The sequence below is a fragment of the Dinoponera quadriceps genome, unplaced genomic scaffold (genome assembly GCF_001313825.1).
Source record: "Dinoponera quadriceps isolate SergipeBrazil2010 unplaced genomic scaffold, ASM131382v1 scaffold533, whole genome shotgun sequence".
Classification (NCBI taxonomy): Eukaryota; Metazoa; Arthropoda; class Insecta; order Hymenoptera; family Formicidae; genus Dinoponera; species Dinoponera quadriceps.
This window is the reverse complement of record NW_014554780.1, coordinates 732,825-752,713: the sequence shown is the minus strand read 5'-3', so window position 1 is coordinate 752,713 and position 19,889 is coordinate 732,825. Positions and strand designations below refer to the sequence as shown.

General features: G+C 35.6%; 2 protein-coding genes across 4 annotated transcripts; one reads left to right on the top strand and one right to left on the bottom strand.

Moving 5' to 3' along the window:
- Positions 1 to 38: 38 nt before the first annotated feature.
- LOC106741845 (PDF receptor) lies at positions 39 to 14,937 on the top strand. 2 transcript variants are annotated; one of them, XM_014614229.1, is made up of 15 exons: positions 39 to 145; positions 673 to 752; positions 2,845 to 3,015; positions 3,931 to 4,038; positions 6,040 to 6,206; positions 6,981 to 7,084; positions 7,209 to 7,353; positions 7,859 to 7,961; positions 8,213 to 8,333; positions 8,734 to 8,812; positions 9,029 to 9,114; positions 9,523 to 9,703; positions 10,387 to 10,501; positions 13,266 to 13,480; positions 14,894 to 14,937. In XM_014614229.1, the coding sequence occupies exons 3-14, from the start codon at positions 2,934 to 2,936 to the stop codon at positions 13,430 to 13,432; spliced, it is 1,458 nt and encodes a 485-aa protein (XP_014469715.1). In that variant the 5' UTR covers positions 39 to 145; positions 673 to 752; positions 2,845 to 2,933; the 3' UTR covers positions 13,433 to 13,480; positions 14,894 to 14,937. The 2 variants fall into 2 exon arrangements, with proteins under 2 accessions (XP_014469715.1, XP_014469716.1); XM_014614230.1 differs by lacking the exon at positions 39 to 145 and having other exon boundaries at positions 653 to 752.
- On the bottom strand, positions 14,491 to 18,688 carry LOC106741846 (45 kDa calcium-binding protein). 2 transcript variants are annotated; one of them, XM_014614231.1, is made up of 5 exons: positions 18,590 to 18,688; positions 17,819 to 18,293; positions 17,005 to 17,268; positions 16,615 to 16,796; positions 14,491 to 16,268 (listed from the first exon to the last, which is right to left on the bottom strand). In XM_014614231.1, exons 1-5 carry the CDS (start codon positions 18,605 to 18,607, stop codon positions 16,089 to 16,091), a joined length of 1,119 nt encoding a protein of 372 aa, XP_014469717.1. In that variant the 5' UTR covers positions 18,608 to 18,688; the 3' UTR covers positions 14,491 to 16,088. The 2 variants fall into 2 exon arrangements, with proteins under 2 accessions (XP_014469717.1, XP_014469718.1); XM_014614232.1 differs by having other exon boundaries at positions 17,819 to 18,191.
- Positions 18,689 to 19,889: the final 1,201 nt, after the last annotated feature.

Here is a 19,889-nt window from a genome sequence, read left to right as displayed (position 1 = left end):
GTACCCCGAGATGTTCGCGCGTCCTCCGACCTGCGGAGACGAGTCATGAGCGACAGGATCCTGCTCTAAAGGATCTGTCGTTGATTTGATCACACATCTCAGTATATACTCCGCGATTTTACGACTCGCTGTTTAAATTTCCCAAGTAGATCTGAATTATGTACTTTTCTGACCGAATTAATCACTAAATATTCCCGGGGATGCGACTTTTTATCGCATGAATAACGTTATTTCTATGGAAGTAAAATTTTCTAATCGTCGCCGGAGCTCGAAAAAATACATTATTAATCATTTGTATTATAATTATATTTATGCATATGGATTCGTTTTTCGTACCGTTCGTTTTTTATTATTAATTCTTAAAATTAGAGCTTAATGCAAAATTTTGCAAAATACCGGGCATTCTTAACAAAATAATTCGTTTCGAGAAATGCCATTTTATATGCTGGACGGATATGCGAATGCGATCTTATACGAGTAAAGTCATTTTATTAACTTCGTTTATTCATACATAAGTTCGTAGACGAAAAGCGAGATATTTAATATCCCTCGAGAACTAAACCGAATCGCTTCAATCCTGTTGCATATATCGTGTTATGTAACATTTTATATTGCTCGTTGATATAACGAATCGTAAAATTTATATTTTGCATTGCTTGAATAATTCTTAAGAACGGTGGAGCACTCGCAAGCTGACTAATGGGCTGACTAATGCGGACTTCATCTACTGAGCGTCGACAGCGAAGGCACCGGTAAGATCCTATGCAATGTATTATCGTGAAATTGTTATCGACTTATATTACTTCTTACAGTGTAATCTTTAGTTTATATAAGAAATGCTCCAAGTCAATCTCGTCAATATCCCGACTATAAACAGGAAATGTGATCACTTTTAAATAGACTCAGAAAATGTATATAACGTGTTGATTTTATCAATTAATAACTGTTGATTGTCTCATTAATTATGATTTATTGTTTTACTTGGAGAATTAAAATAATTTTTCACTTTTTAATTGTAATATTACGAGAATATAACAATTAACATGTATCTAATATTTAAATACATAACATAATAATATTAATAAATCATATGCAAAGAATTATTATTAGTGCATATAATAAAGGAGAAAGAATTATGGCCTCAGGTGCCACAGGTGTGTGGCTCTATATAAAAATCCGACCTTCATATTTTTTCTATTTTAATTAACTCAAATATACTTAAAAACAACGTGTAAAATATTTAAAAAAATTTTTTTTACCTTCTAACCATAAAGAAATGGTAAGTCGGGCTTAAGGCGAACTCGCCATAGAAAGAGAAAATGCCTAGCTCAATCTAAAGGTTGAGCCCCTACTCAACGTATTAAGAGACGCCGTAGGTACCGACAAGGGTCATAGTACTAATTTCTCTTCTATTATATCATGTAAAAATTAGTGGAACTTATTAATTCTATTAAAACTATTAATTCTCGTCGGATAGTCATCGCTCATTTTAATGAGAGATGTGAAATAAATCCAAATGAATTTGGAAGATTATGGAATGCTACCTCGAAAATTACGAGAGTTCCTATCCGACACTCAGTCTCCGTAATAATTTCTGCCGAAAATTATTGCCGCTCTGTTTGCCAATCTGGATGCTATTTTTAAAACAGCATCTAATATCTAAAGGACCTCAGGATAAAATAATAATGCATAACATAACATATTTTTTATATATTAGTAATATAATAATATTAATTTTATACATTAATAATATAATATTATTGTCTTTTCTCATCGAATGCCATCGGACCGATTGAGAAAGGCTGGCATAAAGATTTAACATCGAATTGCATATTACGTTCGTATTTGAAATTTAATTTGTAATTGAATTTGCCACTTACACAACGCATAATGATTTCTGTATCTAAGCTTTACGAGGATGAACACATAACACATTGCATTTACAATGGATTAGGTACGCAGCTATTGACGCTCCGGTTATGTAATCTGAAATGTACTGGAATGTACTGGGATGTATTTGTTCTGTAAACACCAAATCAGCTTATCATTAATTAATTATAAGAGGATTACATTGTCTTTAAATGTTAGAAGATACAATTAAGATGAGTATCCCAGTTAGTGACAAAGTAACCTCATCATGAAAATAAATTAATAATTTATTATAATAATATACGTGTTAAGTACATAACATTTATTTCGTTTAAAAATTTAAACATTTGGGACAATTATTCTGATTGTATTCTATATTTTTAAGTTTATGATAAAATTTTAATTAATTTATAATATGTTCTCAAAACTAACAGAAATGCCATTTAATGACATATAACTTTAAATTTGGCTTCGACGTATGTGGGTATTGTTTGTATCCTTTTGGCGAACGGTATTTTTCGCGTCACTAATAGCCAACAATTATTTTAACTGCGTTAATTATTTGTCGTGATAAACATTTATCGTGTAAATTCGAAATAAATCATTCGCAACGTGCTCAATCCACGGTACATAACAATATCGTTCTTAATGATTATTCGTCGCTGAGTTTAATTGTAAACTGAGCTTGTCACATCCGGATATTAATCATCATAGTAGAGAACATCCACATAATATTTATCTCTAAAAGTCACAGAACTGTGACTCCGTATCGCGTCGAAACTTTTCAAAAAGATCAATTACGATAATTTGTATCACACACATTTCACAGTTCGCCAACGAGATAACACGCGGTTTTATTAAATAATACGAATTAAATTATCTTACTTTGCCGATAATATTAAGCGATCAAAATGACAGTTATTTACAGATTATTTACATTTATATTAAAAATTTCTATTTATTTCTTATTTACAGAGCCCGACAAGTTTTCATCGATTACTACGAGGCAAACGCTGAAACGAAGATGTAGAAACGCCGGACAAAAATGGACTATTAGAAAAAAAATGGATGCTTTGAATGGCAACAGCAACAACAATCGAGAATTCTGTGATATCCAATATGAAAATTTCGTCGCGCCATACGGAGGTTTGATGCGATCAAGTTCGCATTTATTTTTCACGTCACGATCGCGAGCAATTTCTAAGTTTCCGTCGTTCCTCCCAAAGAAGTGTCACAAAAAGTAGAGGCGAACTTTTTATTTGCTGCAGCTTTATTTTATGTAGGAATTCCCAACGCGGACTGTCGTTTATATTTACGACCAGGCGTGTCCCGCGTAATAAAAGCTTACAATACAAAAATAACTTTTACTTTGTACTCATAAGCTTCATCATTGAATGTAACTTCAAAATCGTAAATATTTCTCAAATGTAGCACTCTGGAAGAATTCAATAATAATATCAACTTTAATCAGCACGTAAGATCAAACGACGCTAATAACACAACCGAGCGCGGCAAACAGCAAATGCCGCCTCAGCTGCAATTACTATACACAGTGATAAAATTTATTCTCTGTCAGAATTTAATTTATGAGGGAGGCCAGGAACAAAAGTAACATTTTGCTTATAAGTCGATATCTTCCATTTGCTTGTTTGCGTATTAACTTTTTTTCTTTCATAAATACATTTATTGATTACATAAAAAGATGAATAAAATCTAACCACATTTTATAATTAAATAGAAAAATCAAATTTTATCGAAGATCGAGACTCGTTACGATTGTCTTCATCCCGAAGGTTGGTTGTAACTCAGGGTTAATTGTAACATGGTAAAATAAATAAAATTCTGTCTTTGTTGCCTATATTGATTAGATACAACACACATGTAACATTGAAGTATTTGCTAGTCATTTATTCATTTTAGCTAACTTTTCGTATCTAGATAATTCTCGTATCTAGATAATTTTCGCTATGATTGCAGGATCATTTTTTTGAGCGAGTTAAAGCTTGATATCAGCTATTTCCGTCGAGCGAATGATACCGCTGGCTATTGTCTGTTTTACAGAACTCTGGTGCAATCCGGTATGGGACTCGTTGCTTTGTTGGCCGCCGACGAAAGCTTCCGCTACGGCGAAGCAGCGATGCCCTTTCGTGGATGGATTCGATACAACCAGTAAGTAGTTCCGAACAGCAAAGTTGCTCCGAGCGGTTTTCAATTTTCTTAATAATGCATACTTATCGGATCTATCGGAACCTGACAGCTCTCTTATAGCATCATTATGGGGAATTATCGTTCTCTTTTGTACGTTCGTTTATTAAAATTAAATTTCCACAAAACATTAAGTTCATTCCTCAGCAATCCTCTTCAGTATTCTCACTAAATCGCTCATGCTGTTTAACAATTAGAAATCAGATATTATCTCTGTATTTTCTTACGAAAATCGCGAGCTGTTCTAATGTTAAATCGTCAGCTGACACGTCCGATAAGACGGACGGGTTTCACTTTAGCTAATTTCTTGCACCTAGATCATTTACGCTGAATGACTGCAAGATCTTTTTTTTTTGAGTGATGACGTCGGGAACTTAAAGATTGAATGCATTCACACTTTACCGTCTTTGTCGCCCTTCGCGGTTTAATGGAGGTGCGTTCTTTAAAGAAGAAGCATTTTTTTAAAACTTCGAGGACCTATAAGCGCTTTGTATGCGAGCAGCGTCTTTTATTTCCCATGCAGCCGCATTCTGCAAAAACTTCTTGCCGAACTCTCGAAATTTGTGCGTTGTGATAGAAAAATTTTCATTAATTAATTAGTCTATATTGATCGCTTAAAAAAAGGAAAGTACATGTGAGCTGCTGACTCTGCACAAATTTTTCTTGCGAATTGTGACGTAATCCCAATCTTTCCGTCAAGCATTTGACTAGAAGACTAAAATATATAAAATCGCCTATGTGTTCGATTTTAATGAAAGAAGATATTACGCTTTCTAAAATATCTCCTATTCCTTCTAATTCCCTATTTCTTCTTAATTTCAAAAAATAACATTATAAATAGTCAAGAGTTAAAAAGAAAAAATAATATATATAAAATATATATCCGAACTATGTTTATATTAACAAAAACTATGTTTATATTAATAAAATATATACCGGAATTATGTTTATATTAATTATTTTAAAAGATACAGGCCTTTCTTATATACAACTCAAGGATTTGAGGTGCTAAATTCCTTGAATTCGATCAATCATAAAATTTCGACGCGTTTAAGCACGTTTGATCGATTACACTCTACAGGATGAGTGGAAAAATGAGCGGCAGAGATCGATGGAGAAAGTAGAGGTCGTAGATGAATCCCAGTGATATTTCCCCTTTAAACAAAGACAAAGCAAGTTTAAAGCGCGGCAGCGTTTCTGCGAATGTTTCGTTCGACAAAATTCAGATATAATATTGAAATTGTTATAAAATGAAACTAAATGTCTCAAATTATCAGATCCGACATACCAATATAATTCCATATAACATGTTACATAATTTGAAGTAAAATACCTCATGTTCAGTTTTACGACAATATTAAAAAATATTCTGTATTGAAAAATATTTTTATCAGGAAAGCATTTCAATCTTTTCTCTATTCATATATTGCACCATTTTTCGTTATCATTTATGTATGGAGAGAGAAGAAGGGAGAAACATTTCTCCCTTTTATTCCTATATTATATTCATCGGATTTTCTGTAGTCGATCGCTAACTACCGGGATGATCTGATTCTATGAATATTAAGAAATTATATAATAGCAATTTTATCATTTATTAGATCAGCTTTGATACGTAAAAATGTATAAAATACATATAACAGTACCGTTATAAATTAATTAATATATCCAAAAATCACCTTAAAATCAAAGCTTAATAATAATCAATAAACCCAGCAATTCAATCATAGGGAGAAAGTGAAAATTTTATTATATGTAGGTTTAAACGATCTTAACAATTTATAATAAAAATTAAAATGCCCACGGTTATTTGTAATAATTATTCCTTTCTCTTTAGACGTATCAAATTTAGAGATAAAATATAATACGGAAGCAAAGAGTGGATATAAGATATTCTCAGCAACTATGTCGGATCTTCGTGTTTTATTCCATTTTCCGAGATATCTCTCCATCTTTTTTTTTCAGAATCCGTGGAGAAGAAATGCGATTACAACGGACACTGGGAGACACAGAACGGGACGAACACAAACGAGAATTCGCCCACTGGCTGGGCCAACTACTCCACTTGCTTAACGCCGGAGATGCTTTGGCTCCACTATCAGGTCTACAACAACAACTTCGGCGAAGGCGAGGTAACTGTCAATAAGACGACGATGTATTTTACACGATTCAATATACACGAATGCTTATGGCTATTGGATTGAGTTCGATCGTGGTTATACGAGGTAGAATCGATAAACTAGTTCCATTGTGAGTTTAACTCCGTTTTAGAATTCGAGAATGCAGTGAAAATAGAAAGCTAAAGAATAAAATGAATAAAATATTACTGTGAAATATCTCAAACGATTTATTCGTGTGTATCGTTGGCTTTAATGTTTTTCTTCACGATGAGAAATGAATCAACAGGTCGGAAGGTAGAAAAACACGAATCCACATATGAGCTAGTTTGATATTAAAAAATTTTAAGCAAGAATTATGCTGTATACGTTGTTATATGATTGCATATACAATGCGAAGTTATATTTATTTATATAGTGACAGTACCACAATTATGTTTGATCGAATTTTTCCGCGCGAACGTTTTCGCGAAAACTATTTTTCCTTTATATTGTATAATCTATCTTTCTCTCTTTTTTTCTTGGGAATTGCAAGAGATTTAATAATTCCCTGCGCACGTATATATCTAAAGTATGGAAAACTAATAATTGAATTTTTGCCGACAAACTTTACTACACCCTGCGGATATTTCGGATTTTCTAAATAATGATTCTTATGTATTTCTGGCAGAAAAGTTTTCTCGAGAAAACTTTTGCGACGCATCGAATAAATGCAAATTTACTTTTTTTTCTCGTCTCATAAAAACTTGGACAAAATTTCATCTCTCGCTTTTTTCGTCTTTTTCTCAGATGAAAGTGGAAATTGTCGAAAAAACCCGCACTCTCGAGTTTGTCGGCCTCAGTATTTCCCTGGTGGCATTGCTTGCTTCCTTGGTGATTTTCTGTCGATTTAGGTGAGCGTGTAATATAATCTCGATGAATATTATTGAGATTTAATATTAATTGTTAGTATGTATTTTTAATCCTTTGTACGCTAAGCGCTTCAGACTTTTAATTTGTACTAATTAAATTCCGCAGGTCGTTGCGGAACACGAGAACCAGGATTCACAAGAATCTTTTCGTCGCCATGGTCGGCCAAGTGTTAATTCGGCTGACATTGTATATAGACTTCGCAATCTTTCGAAGAAAGACGCATGGTATGCAACGAGGAATAGGAAATACAGTAAGACACAATCAGATTACTTCATTGTTATAACAGATGAAAGAAAGAAATGTAATTACTCTTCCTAATCCTTCCTAACCCTTCTTCTGTAATTAATCTTCTCAGCAAGAAAAAACTCTGACCATCGTCTATTTGTTAGAGATGTGCAAATCAAGTATCTGCGTGGCCAAGTCGAATCAAATCTGAAATGTTCACGTAAAATCAAATTTCTTCAATTCGAATGTGATTTGCATTACATTCTAATTTGAATACGATAAAGTACCTTCAGTGATATTAAAAATTGTTTCTTAATGGGATAAAATAATCACTGCATAGCTTTAAGAAAATCCCCCACCGACTACAAAGAAAATGCTGTGCTAAGTGCTATATAATTTTTAATGGATGTCAGGCAAATGTGCAGAGCTTATAAGCTGACAGATATATACTGTTACACTCAGAGAAATGTTTTGCTGGTCCAGCTAAAATTCTAAATGTCATAGGTAATACGCATCGCTATTTTTTCCAGCCGGTATTGTGCGAAGTGAGTTACGTGCTGCTGGAGTATGTCAAAACCGCGATGTTCACGTGGATGTTCATAGAGGGTCTGTTTCTGCATAACATGGTGACTGGTACGTAAACAACACAGTGGCATTGCACAAGTCCCTTGTGTGTGTATATATCTACACAAATGTGCTCAGTCGCGAGAACGAGATTAATATTATTTCTCGTCACCGAACTTTCATTTCTTGCCGCTGAATTTTCATCCGGTCTCTATTTAGCTGCAGAAATTGAGTTTTTTCCCAGTGATTGTGGGCTGGCTATAATTAACAGCAACAACGGCAGAATTCATTATTGCGTGGGGATAATTGTGGTGTTACAGTGACGGTCTTCCAAGAGACGTCTTATTACCGAATGTACCGACTCGTCGGATGGGGAGGCCCTGTGCTGATAACTTTGGCTTGGGCCGTCGTTATGGCGTTTTACTATCATCCAAAATCGAAGTACGTTGATTGCTTTATCAGAAGTAAGAGAGAGGAATCAATTTTTGTTCATTCACGAAGATATCAGTAAATATTTTCATCTTCGAAATTGTATTTTTTTGGTATCCTTTCATTAAATTATACTTTTAATTTAATTGTCGATTAAAAATTTCCATTGAAGCGCACGTAGAATTGAGTGACGTTTCATTATTCGTTTGGAATTCATTGCAAGGTTAATCCGCGGCAAACCTTTTGTTTCTAATTGCTGACTACTAGAGAGCTAAAAGCAGCTTGATATTTTTATCGAGAAAATTGCTTCGTCGTTATCGAAGTATTTGTTATTAAAGCGTTACTCGATATCGACAGGAGAGAAAATGAGATGTTTTGCAGAGAGAAATATTAAAACATGTCAAAATACTAGGTTTCTCAGATGTTGGTCGGGGTACAATTTGTCCTCTTACTTTTGGATCCTCGAGGGGCCCAGATTCGCGGTGATATTGGTGAGAATTTGTTATAATAATTTTTATTAATAATTCGCGAGGAAAATAGCAAATCTCGCTATTATATTATATTAATGAAAATACGCGCGAAAAAGGGCGCATATAGACACAATTTACAATGATTTCGACTAAATTTGTGTGATATCGATTTTTCATTATGTTTCTTCGCGATTATTGACGGAATGTTACAATCATGTTCTCATTGTTCGCTCCCAGCTTAATTTCTTGTTCCTGCTGAACATCATAAGAGTGCTCGTGGTGAAGCTGCGGCAAAGTCACACGAGCGAGATCAAACAGATTCTGTAAGTATACGAATGACCTGTGAATCAAAGGAACCGGGAGGAGCGTAGAGCATAAAAACGTGTCTCCCGATCTCGGGAACCTCTTAGATCCTCGCGAAATTGGCCGGCTCCCGGTTAATCAATCTCGCTACGGTTGCAACGGGTCATGAATAATGAATAAAGAGGCTCCATTACCTCCCTCCTCCTCGTACGTCACACTGACACTTTTTTTACTTGTTCATCGCTCGGGCTTCTCTCAAAAAATAATCACTAATTCGCCGAAAGCGAGAGAATTTACGCACGGGCGGCTCGTTACCTGCGCCCGCGGTTTTGTTAAAGCATGCAAATGACAATAGGCGGTCGCACGCGCGGTGCTCCATGCGCATCGACAGTGGAAATATTGATGGACGATTCTTTCGCCGCTCGTAGAAAAGCCGTGAGAGCAACCGTCGTGCTCCTACCCTTGCTCGGCATCACCAACATGCTTTTCATGATCGGAGCTCCGCTGGACAACGTGAAGAAATTCGCCCTCTGGTCCTACTCTGCGCATTTCCTGCGGTCCTTTCAAGGCCTTTTCATCGCGACTCTCTACTGTTTCCTTAACGGCGAGGTGAGAAATATCAGCGGCAAGAGACTGAATCACTCCTGCAATGTGTACACATAGACAATTTTTGCTGAATAATATAACAGATAGAGAAGAAGGTGGTATTGCGACGCACCCATTTATGTTTTATATAATAACTTGATTAATAATCAATAGTTTAAATTAAAAGCTTGACGATTCGTATTCGTCAATACGCTATTTAATTGGTTCCACACTCAAAGTTATGAAATTTATTACTTAGGACGTTATTGATAAAAAAGATATGGCGGCGGAATGGGAAAAATCGTGAGTGATAATGAGTTCCCCTCCCCCCCCCCCCACCAATTAAAATAGATTAAAAAAAACTAGTATTATTAAAAAAAAAAACAAAAGAAACCAAAGGTTTGATTCACAGAACGAAACCTTTTTTGAAACCTCTGAAACTTCAGAAAACCTTCGGTTTAGACGACTAAACATTGGTTATTACAACCAAAAAATTTGTTTACCCATAGTCAAACAAGAATTTAATTGATTCAACTAAATGGGTTTCTCAATGTAGACAAGCAAGACTATTGTGGCACTTTTCTGGTTCACAAATTCTTATATCTTTGAGAAAAATTTTCCGCGTGTAGCCGTATGTTTCGTTCTTAAAAAAAAATAACGCACGACTACACGTGTATCACATATCTATAAGACACTTCTTCTCGCAGGTGAGACTCGCCTTGGACAAAACTATCGCCGTTTATCTCTCCCTAAGAAGAATCAATCTGCAGACGAGAAGACAGTCCACTTTCAGCGACTATCAGCTCCATCGAATAACTTCAGGTGAGTGTGCAGCCCGAATACGGCCTAGTTATCTCTGATGAGAATATTTTTACAGCAGCGCGCAGCGCGTATCGCTTACGAAACATTTCAACGAAGTATTTTCATAGTATAACATCTACGCTTTGCATACCCGTTAATATTCCGTTCCATCGAATCATTCCATCGTATCCGTAGGAATCGTCGCCTGTCAAAATGGAATCAACTATATCATAGATACACTGAGAAAAAAATATAATAAATTTTATTTCAATATATTTCAATATATTCAATACAAAAAGATTTTATTTCAAAAACTGGTTTTTTTAATACCGTTAAAGCAATGATTTATTTCAACCTATTAATAAATGTACTTCAAATAAAGAAAGAGAGATAGAATAATGTAATAACAAATAAATATTTTTTTAATATGAAAGATTTTTTAGTTTATTTGGATGAAATATTAATTTGTTTCAAATAATGCATTATTTACTTTAAGAAATCTAAATTTTGATTTAAAGACAATACATCTGTCCAACAAACTGACCAAGCTCGACACCCTATATATCAACTCGTTTTTTCACTTCTAATAAATCGAATTGTCTAAAAGAAAGTAAAACTGGTTGTCTTTAGCTGTTTGCTTTAAAATAGCTTTATCTTTACATCACAATAAATATATTTTTATTTTCAAACAAACATTTTTCATTACGAAAATTTAATATTTAATTTTGAAAAATTATAAATTTGATTCCACTTAAGTCATCATTTATTTAAAATTACAAAATATTTCTTTAGAAGACGCAAAGATTTATTTCAACCAAAAAATTGCATTTCAAGAAAATATATTTTTTGATATGAAAAATTCTTTTTCTCAGTGTATCATCATCGAATATATGCGACGATGACTGCGAATGAAAGCCGCTTGATATGTAATTGTCATTAATACAACTGCATACTAATTGCATTCTGGCTGATTACATGAATATCAATCATTCGTATTACCGGAAGCATGTGAATCAACAAGATGGACACGCACTTGTGGAAAAATGCTTTTTGATCGTCGGCGATCGATTAACATCATTAACTTACTAATTAACTGCAAGAGAACATGACCTAGCGATGCATTTTCCTGTTCTCGCGCGTGCTTCAATATCGCGACCTGAGCTTCAATATCGCCGGTATTATAAAGGAAAAGCCCTAAAACCGACATAGATATCATAAACCGTGTTTATGCATATCCATGTTTCTCGGCTGCTGAAGATAAAGTACTGAACTTTGTTGAACAGAATATGAAATTCGTCTATTATATACAGTAGTTGGAGCTGAAGTAGCAGTTCCAATTATGCGCATAATGTCTAAAAACAGTCACTAAACTGCCATCGAATAGAGCCTATGAAATTGATAATAAACATGTGACAGGTAAATAAAATATAATAAGTAAAGTGATATTTTGAAGATAATATGTCATAGGTATATATTGAAAATACACATTAAAGTAATATATTATTAGTAAACATATTTATTTTAAGTGTAAATATGTCCATCATAATGCCATTAAGATACATTAATATTGCAATTAAACCTTTGTACTAATATAGTCATGTTTGCTTTCAAGTTTAAAATTATACATATAATGATACTTAATAATTGTACGCAAAAATTAATTATGTATTTTTATCCTGATATATGTGTAATTCTGCTACTCTTAACTACTTGTTAAGCTTAAGATCATAAATATAATGATGCCAAAATATTGACAAGTAGTTAATAGAATAGCAAAATCACACGCATTTCATGATATAAATATATAATTTATATAATTAAATAGTATTTTATAATAAATAAGTACAGTATTACCTTGAATCATGATATTAAACATTCGCAAATCAAGCAAAAGAAAAGAGGTATGAACGCGTTATACGGGAATTAAATATGCTAAACGAATAAATATAAGCAGAATGAATAGAAAATACCAAAGGCGAACTAAGAAACCTTCCTTGAAAATACTTACGAGTTGCCGTACCGAAATATGAGGGTCAAATGAGCAATGTTCAACGTGGTCCTTGTTTACAAGAAGCAAGAGTAAGAAATTAACCAATCATAATCGACTATTCTCCTTACACTCAAATATGATTGGTCAATATCTTATTCTTACTTCTTACGAACATACTCCTGTTGCCTATTGTAGATTACGTTTTCTCCAACTGCAAGACTGGTATTACGACGTACGACGAGTTTGTCGGATGTGCCGATTAGTGGTCAAATAGAAAATTTCTAGTGTGTCTAGAAAAAAATATACGGCCTTTTAAAATTATCTATACAACAGTCAACTCCCGATAATGCTCGTTGTATGACGTATGTAATACCAACTTTAAGGTTCCCGAGTAAGTTAGTCAAGAATTCCGCGCTGGCAATAGATACACAGTTCCAAACGACGACATATTCTCTGAATAATTTATTGAGAAAAATTTTCCTCGGATAAACCGATTAAATGATGTATCCGATTGTTATTTCGGTAAACCTCTAGAAAAGCTACAATACCAAAAAATTAAATGTGTACGTGTATTTTTGATGTATTTTTGTTTCTCATTATTAACTATTTGTTCAGTGTTTTTTTTTTTTACGAAAGAAATGCGCACGATTTGTTTCACCTCGAAAGAATATATATATTAAAAAATTCCTCGCTCGTACCTACTTGTTCATGTTTATGTACGCCCTGCAAATTTGTGGTACACCCAGTTAGAAAATTAGGATATTCTTACAGAAATGTCGTTGTTCCACGTTTCAGAACGGCCGTCTGACCATACCAATTACCTGAATCCTTCGGCATCCGATATCCAGCCTCGCACTCAAATAATTCCTTGGATTGTGGAGCTGTCACGCTCGGACTACCGACTGGAGGAGACGGATTTTCATTCACGGACCAACACAGTCGAATGCATTACGTCGCAATGAATGCGACCGAATTTTCAAATAAGAACGCGCTCGCTCGACAAGTCTGACGTGAGTCTGACGTGCTTTTTTTCAAAAAGCTTTTTGACTTCGGTAAAGTCGGGATAGTGTTGAGGACAAGGTGCAATAATTGAAGATACGATAATTTTCTGTTATCGTTGGCATATGAATCACAAATAAATTTTACTACCTTTTTCTTCTTTATGCAAACCTTGCACAAGATTCGTACAGTCCCTGGCCATATGATTAGACGCACCTTATTTTGCAAGGGTGAAAATCCGGCTTGCTAATCGCGAAAGAGTTTCTTTACGTCAGAGGAAGCGATCCGATGCACCTTGACCTTAGCCAACGAAATTGCGCGCTTATTGTCTGACGAAAGTCGGCCCTTAACACCAGTAATTATCACGACGCAAATCAAACGTTCAAGCGTGTGTGCAACAAAGCTTAAGCGGCCAAGCTCGAAGGTTGCGAAGATGTGTTGCAATTGAGATCCTTGGCTGAAAGAGGCTGGACATGTGACTTCTCGTAATCTTTTTACTCGATGTCATCCTCTACTCGCTCTTGAAAAAGGCCACTGAAGCTCGAAGCTACGAGAACGCTCTTTGCGTGTCACAAAATGAGTTTGTTCCTAGCTTTTGCTACATTATGCTACATTTTGCTATAGCATTAAAAATATAGAGAGCTCTCTTTAACGCGTTTCACATAGCGTCTCCAATTAATGCTTCTTTTGGATCTATTCATGAAAGTTTTACGGTAAACTTTGCTCTCTACATAGAAAACAGATTTCTTTGGATTTAATATGTGTTTGTTTGACTTGAGTTCGTTTAATATAAACACAATTTAATATCAAATATCATTTTGCTTGAACGAAAATATTGTTGTTTCACTAGAATAAACTATGTTGGTTGACGGAAAAGAACAGTATTGTTATTATTTATTTAGAGAAAATAATATTTAGTTTTCAATACCAAAAAATTTATTCATTTTATATTAAAGATTAAATTTCATTGAAACAAAGAGAAGTTTTTCAATATTTTCAAACATAACGTTCGTTCAAATAATTTATTGAAAGAATGTATTATTGAAATATTATTTTACGCAAAGAAATATTCATTGTTTGATAAACGAATAATCCTGTTTGCTGAATCAAACATTTGTTTGTTTGCTCTGTTCTACAAGGCGACTTTGCTTCAATTAAAGAAATTTTATTAGATCCAAAGAAATCCTTTTCTCTGTGTACACTTTCAAGTTACTTCCAGTTGCGGCTGAATAGTACAGTCGCCGATTTACTTCTGTGACGTCATCGTCGTGCACGCGAAATTGTTGAAAGACGTTAAAATATCGCTTTTTCATTAGGAATCTCGTATCTCGTAACGTTACATTGTAATAGCTTTATCTTTATCCGGGTGCGTAATATCGGAGAAAGATGAAATTAGGCAGTACTGACGATTTGTTTCTAAACAGGTTTTATTACGCCACATCACAATATAGAAAAACGCGCTAGCGTACAAAATTCTCTACGAAGGAACACCGAGTTCTATCCTTATAAGGTGTACGAAGGAATACGAAATGTCGCTCTAAAACGAGAGATTAAGCCGTTATTCGTCACGGAGACGTCGTCACGCGCTCCATCGACAGTGAGCAATCAAATTATTTGGATTCTTCGTAGATTTTCCCGAGGCTTGTAACAAAACGAGCACGCCTCGTGTGCTTCAAATTTCGACCGGAATATCCCCGATACACATCTCCGGACGCAGCTTCGAATTTTTCAGATTTGTAAATTTCTCGCAACATTTTATCCTCAGACTCAAACACATATTCGCGTATTACTGTAATGTTACATTATCGTTATAATATCAATATTATTGTACAATAACATTGTGTCACATAGTGTTAATATAATCGATATTTTTCTCGCAAAAATTGCGTGTACATTCATGTGATCCCCACGAGTTTTTCAACGGAATCTCCAAAATGGAGAATATACGTTCTCTCATTGACTTTCACTCGGAACTAAAGCAACTCTCCTGAATAATTTACGAACGTGTCGCACGGGAAATGCCGAGAGATCGCGATAGAAAACTACGAAAGGACGGATTCGCAACCCTTCATCCGTTTTACAGTCGATCGTCCAACCGGCAAGTAATTATCGATAATCTCTGATCCTCTCTGTAAACGATCGAGTATTTGCTTATCTACCGTGAATTAACGTAACGTTAGTCTGCCAACATGTCATAAGTATATGGTAATTGTGTCTACTTAAACGATACTCTACGTCGTAAAGACTATCACAGATATGTTCTAAAAGCCTATAATTCTCACGTGTGCGCGGCATACACGACCAACATTTGACAAGAAAATCTGTTAGAGATCGCTAGTAAATACCCTGCACGAATAGATTGATTAGCTATATTGGTCTAATATTGCCGTTATCGATCGGAAAATCATATTGTCTATTCAGTAGAAATGTCGAGTGAGATTCTTTTGGAATATTTAAAAATATTTCTGCTGAATCTTCCATCGAAGTCGCGATCAGCCGATGTCATTGAGAATTATTCGTTCGCCCGTCTACCTAGAGATTTTCGATTGATAATGAGACTGTAATAAATTCGCCTTTGTTTTCTTCACGAATGTAACATTACTCGTCCTCGTGTGAGAACTATCGGAACTCATCATGGAAACTTCTCTCGGTGTCTACCATCTTACTGCCGAGGAACAGATCCATCTTGCTGAGGATTTCTGGAAGATCCAGCTTCCCGTCCACATTCGTGTCTGACAGAGTAATCAAATGTTGGGCCTCTTGGATGGCATGTCTGGGGTTTCGTGGATCGATGTACATCTAAAGAAAAGATTACGTTTTATCATAAAATTCAGGAGAAAATATTTTTGTTAGATTAATTTTTGATTCTTGCGCCTTAGCTTATTAAAAAATTCACGTGCTGAAAAAATACAGAAAATGACGAATATAGACATTATATATTTTACTTTATTTAAATGGAATGTAATAATAATAATAATAATAATAATTAGTCCGTCTTATAACGTGCTATTTGAAAAATGAGCTAATATTTTGCAAAAATAGCAATTCGTTTCCACAATTTGTAATACCCCTTATTTAATACTACACCGCTTATTGACTTGCACTTTATCTCTGCTTATTTATTTATTTACGTTCTATTACTCACTAGAAGCTCGGTTCGATCGGCTTTCCCATTTTTATTTTTGTCAATCAAATGTCGAAACTCTTTGCGCCTGTCTTCGCTACCTCCTATCGACTGTTGCCGATCCTCACGTAAATCCAGGCCGACTCCATCAGACGGCAAATCCGAAAATTCATCTTCCGTTAACTGTTCGTCACCGTCCCGATCTTGATACCATAAAACGATCGTACTATTACTATATATATACATATACCCATATCAAATTTTTTATCTTTCAGTCTTATTTTCTGATGACATAATATAATGTATAAAATTAGTTTCTTTAACTTTGAGTATAAAAATATCTTATAATTCATACAATCTAAAAAATAAAATATACACACACAGAGCATACACGCGCGTAATTTTCTTTACCAAATTTTTCAAAAAGATCCTCCACCATTTGCAAGAGAGCCCTGTGACTGCTCTCAGGATGCGTAAAGGCCAGAAATTCGTCCAAAGCCAATTTCTCGGGATCATTTCTAGCCGCCTCGGCCCATCGTGCTCTATCCCTCATTATATTCTCCTTCAGCGATCGTGACATTTCACTGTGTTTCTTATCATGGGAATTAATATAGCTCTCGGAGAAACCATGAGATCGCAGGAAATATGCGTGATATTCTTCCCAAGACACCTCACCTAAGACAAATATCAAAAAATAATTAATAACTACGATTCACACCATTGTATTTATCTTAAATCTGCAGTTTCCATTTTTTTCAGAACGGCCCTCACGCACACTTATACAAACTTGTTTAAGTGAAAAGAAAGAGAGAGATGGGGTGTTTAATTATTTAAGTAAGCAGTTAAATTAATAAATTATCCATTTCATTATTTATCCATCTAGTTATTTAATGATTAATCATATTAGCGAGCGATTATCAGTCGCTCTTCTGTATCAAATGCAGCAATTTCAAATACTGTAACGATGATGTAATATGTTGAAATATGTTGCATCAATATTTAATTTTGTCGGGTTGACGTGAAATAGTGGCCGCTACTAATTATTCCGCATAACCCCGATACATACGCATACTGCAGATGGAAAACGACTGCCCTATTTTAATGCAGTATCTTTGACTGTCGGTGTGGCGGTCATATTTAATTAATGCGCGCATATCAGTGAGTAAATTAAATAGTTCTCTAATAGATATTTACTGGCAGATAATTAGTTCTTTTTGTTCAATACCGTTTCTAGGATTGTTGTCGATGGCGGTGAACAAGCCGACGTTCTCTCGCATAGCACGAGTTATGTGTTCAGTGATCTTCGTGTGGATCCACTTGGCCAATTCCTGAATGTCTAACAGTTGGTTGTCGTCAGTATCGGCCCTCCGGAAAATATCCTCTAGAAGGGTTCTCGGATTTTCGCGATTTTCCGCCTCCTCAACCTCCTGTATGCTTTCGTCGTCCCTGTGATCGATCCCAGCGTCCTTGTACTTCGCCAGATCCTTCTTGTCCATCGTCACAGCTTCCAATTCGAAGAACAAATTGTCCATCATGGAGCTCTCCTTGTCCTTCTCGTTAGTGATCGATAGACTTTTCAGGGGCACGTTTCTGTTGTACTTGACGAACAGAAACGAGATGTAAATCACGAGCGGCACCAGAATAGTCCAGCGCAGGAATCGCAGGCAAGTGAGGTCCTGCTTGCAGGCCATTCTTCGTATCTTCCGGGGAAAAGGGAGCGACTTGATTTCCATAGTTTCTTTTTCTTACAAGTAATACTCATACAGAAATTATAGATACGCGTGATATCAAGATAGTAAACTATTTATTTACAGAGAGAACACATGAATGATTTAAAAAAAAAAGAAAACAGGTGCGTAAAAATTGAAACGAATAACACACAAATTAATGTTTAATTGGACAGAAGACTATTGGACTATAGAAGACAGAAAGAAGCGCTGGGTATGGTCCGGTAACATTTCTCCGGCGAAATGTCAGCGGCTTTGTTCTTACTCACAAGGTGAGACGGGTACATCGTCGGCCGCTCGGCATGTACACGGTGACCCGCAGCGCTTTCTAATTCCCGCTTCGTCCTCCCGTCTTTTTCAGCGTGATGCGCCTGAGATTTCTCGCGGACGCCATGCAACGCGATCGACTTATTGCCGGTCCGTCACTATTACACCTGCCGAGCGCATAATCGAGACGCTCCTCGATCACCGATGATAAGTGGACGATTCGTCCCCCGGCACGCAACACGCACCACCATGTTCCGCGGGGAAAACGATTCCCGGCGGAAGCGTGCACTCCGGGACGGCCGAAGGACGATTTTCCGACGTACTTTTCCGTCAACTTTTCCGCGATTCGTATGAATCTCGAGGAACGGTGTTTAACACGCCAAACTTTCGGCACTCGTTCAATGAAAGCCAACGGACCGATCGCCGGGTGACACGCGAAATTCGAAGACCGGCCGCCGAAATCGAGGCTCGCGACTGTTTGTCAATTGACAGCCTGTCAACAATCGCTACGAACGTGCGGACAGCCGATTTCGCAGTAGAAACATCCGCACACTGCTAGACGAGCCGCGCGCTCGCCATGTATTGATCCACTTTCACTGTCGCGTTCTCCCTCTCCCTTTCTCTCTCTCTCTCTCTGCTCCCCGCCGGGGTAACAGCGATGTTAACGTACACTCGCCTCGTACTTAAGCATTTAATGGGGTATCGATACTCCGATTCGGTCGGTACTGACGATACTACTTAGGTCCTGTTTTTTTTTTAATGTTGATTTAAAATATAACATCGTCTCACCATCGACTTGCGTTTCCTCATTAATAATACTGGTGTCGACACAAAACACTATATCCCGGGACTAAACCGTCAATTCCAGTTAAAAAACGTTAAAAAACGTTTAATAATGTAACACTTATAAGGAATTTTAATCTTTCTGATAGTATGAAACATAATAAGAAATTAGCCTATATTTCTTGAACTATATAGCTAAATCGTTTTTTACTGTCATTCTCTGTTTCAGTATAACATAATAAATATAAATAAAAAAAATAAAATTAAACATAAATACAATTTATAATATAAAATTTGTTGGTCAGTATAAGTTGTGGGGAATGATACACGAGACGTCGGTAATGAAATAATTTTAATACTGAAATTCTTAACTACATTTGTGCGAAAATTCTTAAGGAGATACGATGTGCAAAAAATACATAGTGAAAAATCGCTGATACAAAATCAGGTCATTTTAAAAATTAGGTCTAAACAATTCTTTTCGCGTACTACATGTGACATTTAATGACAGTTGAATTG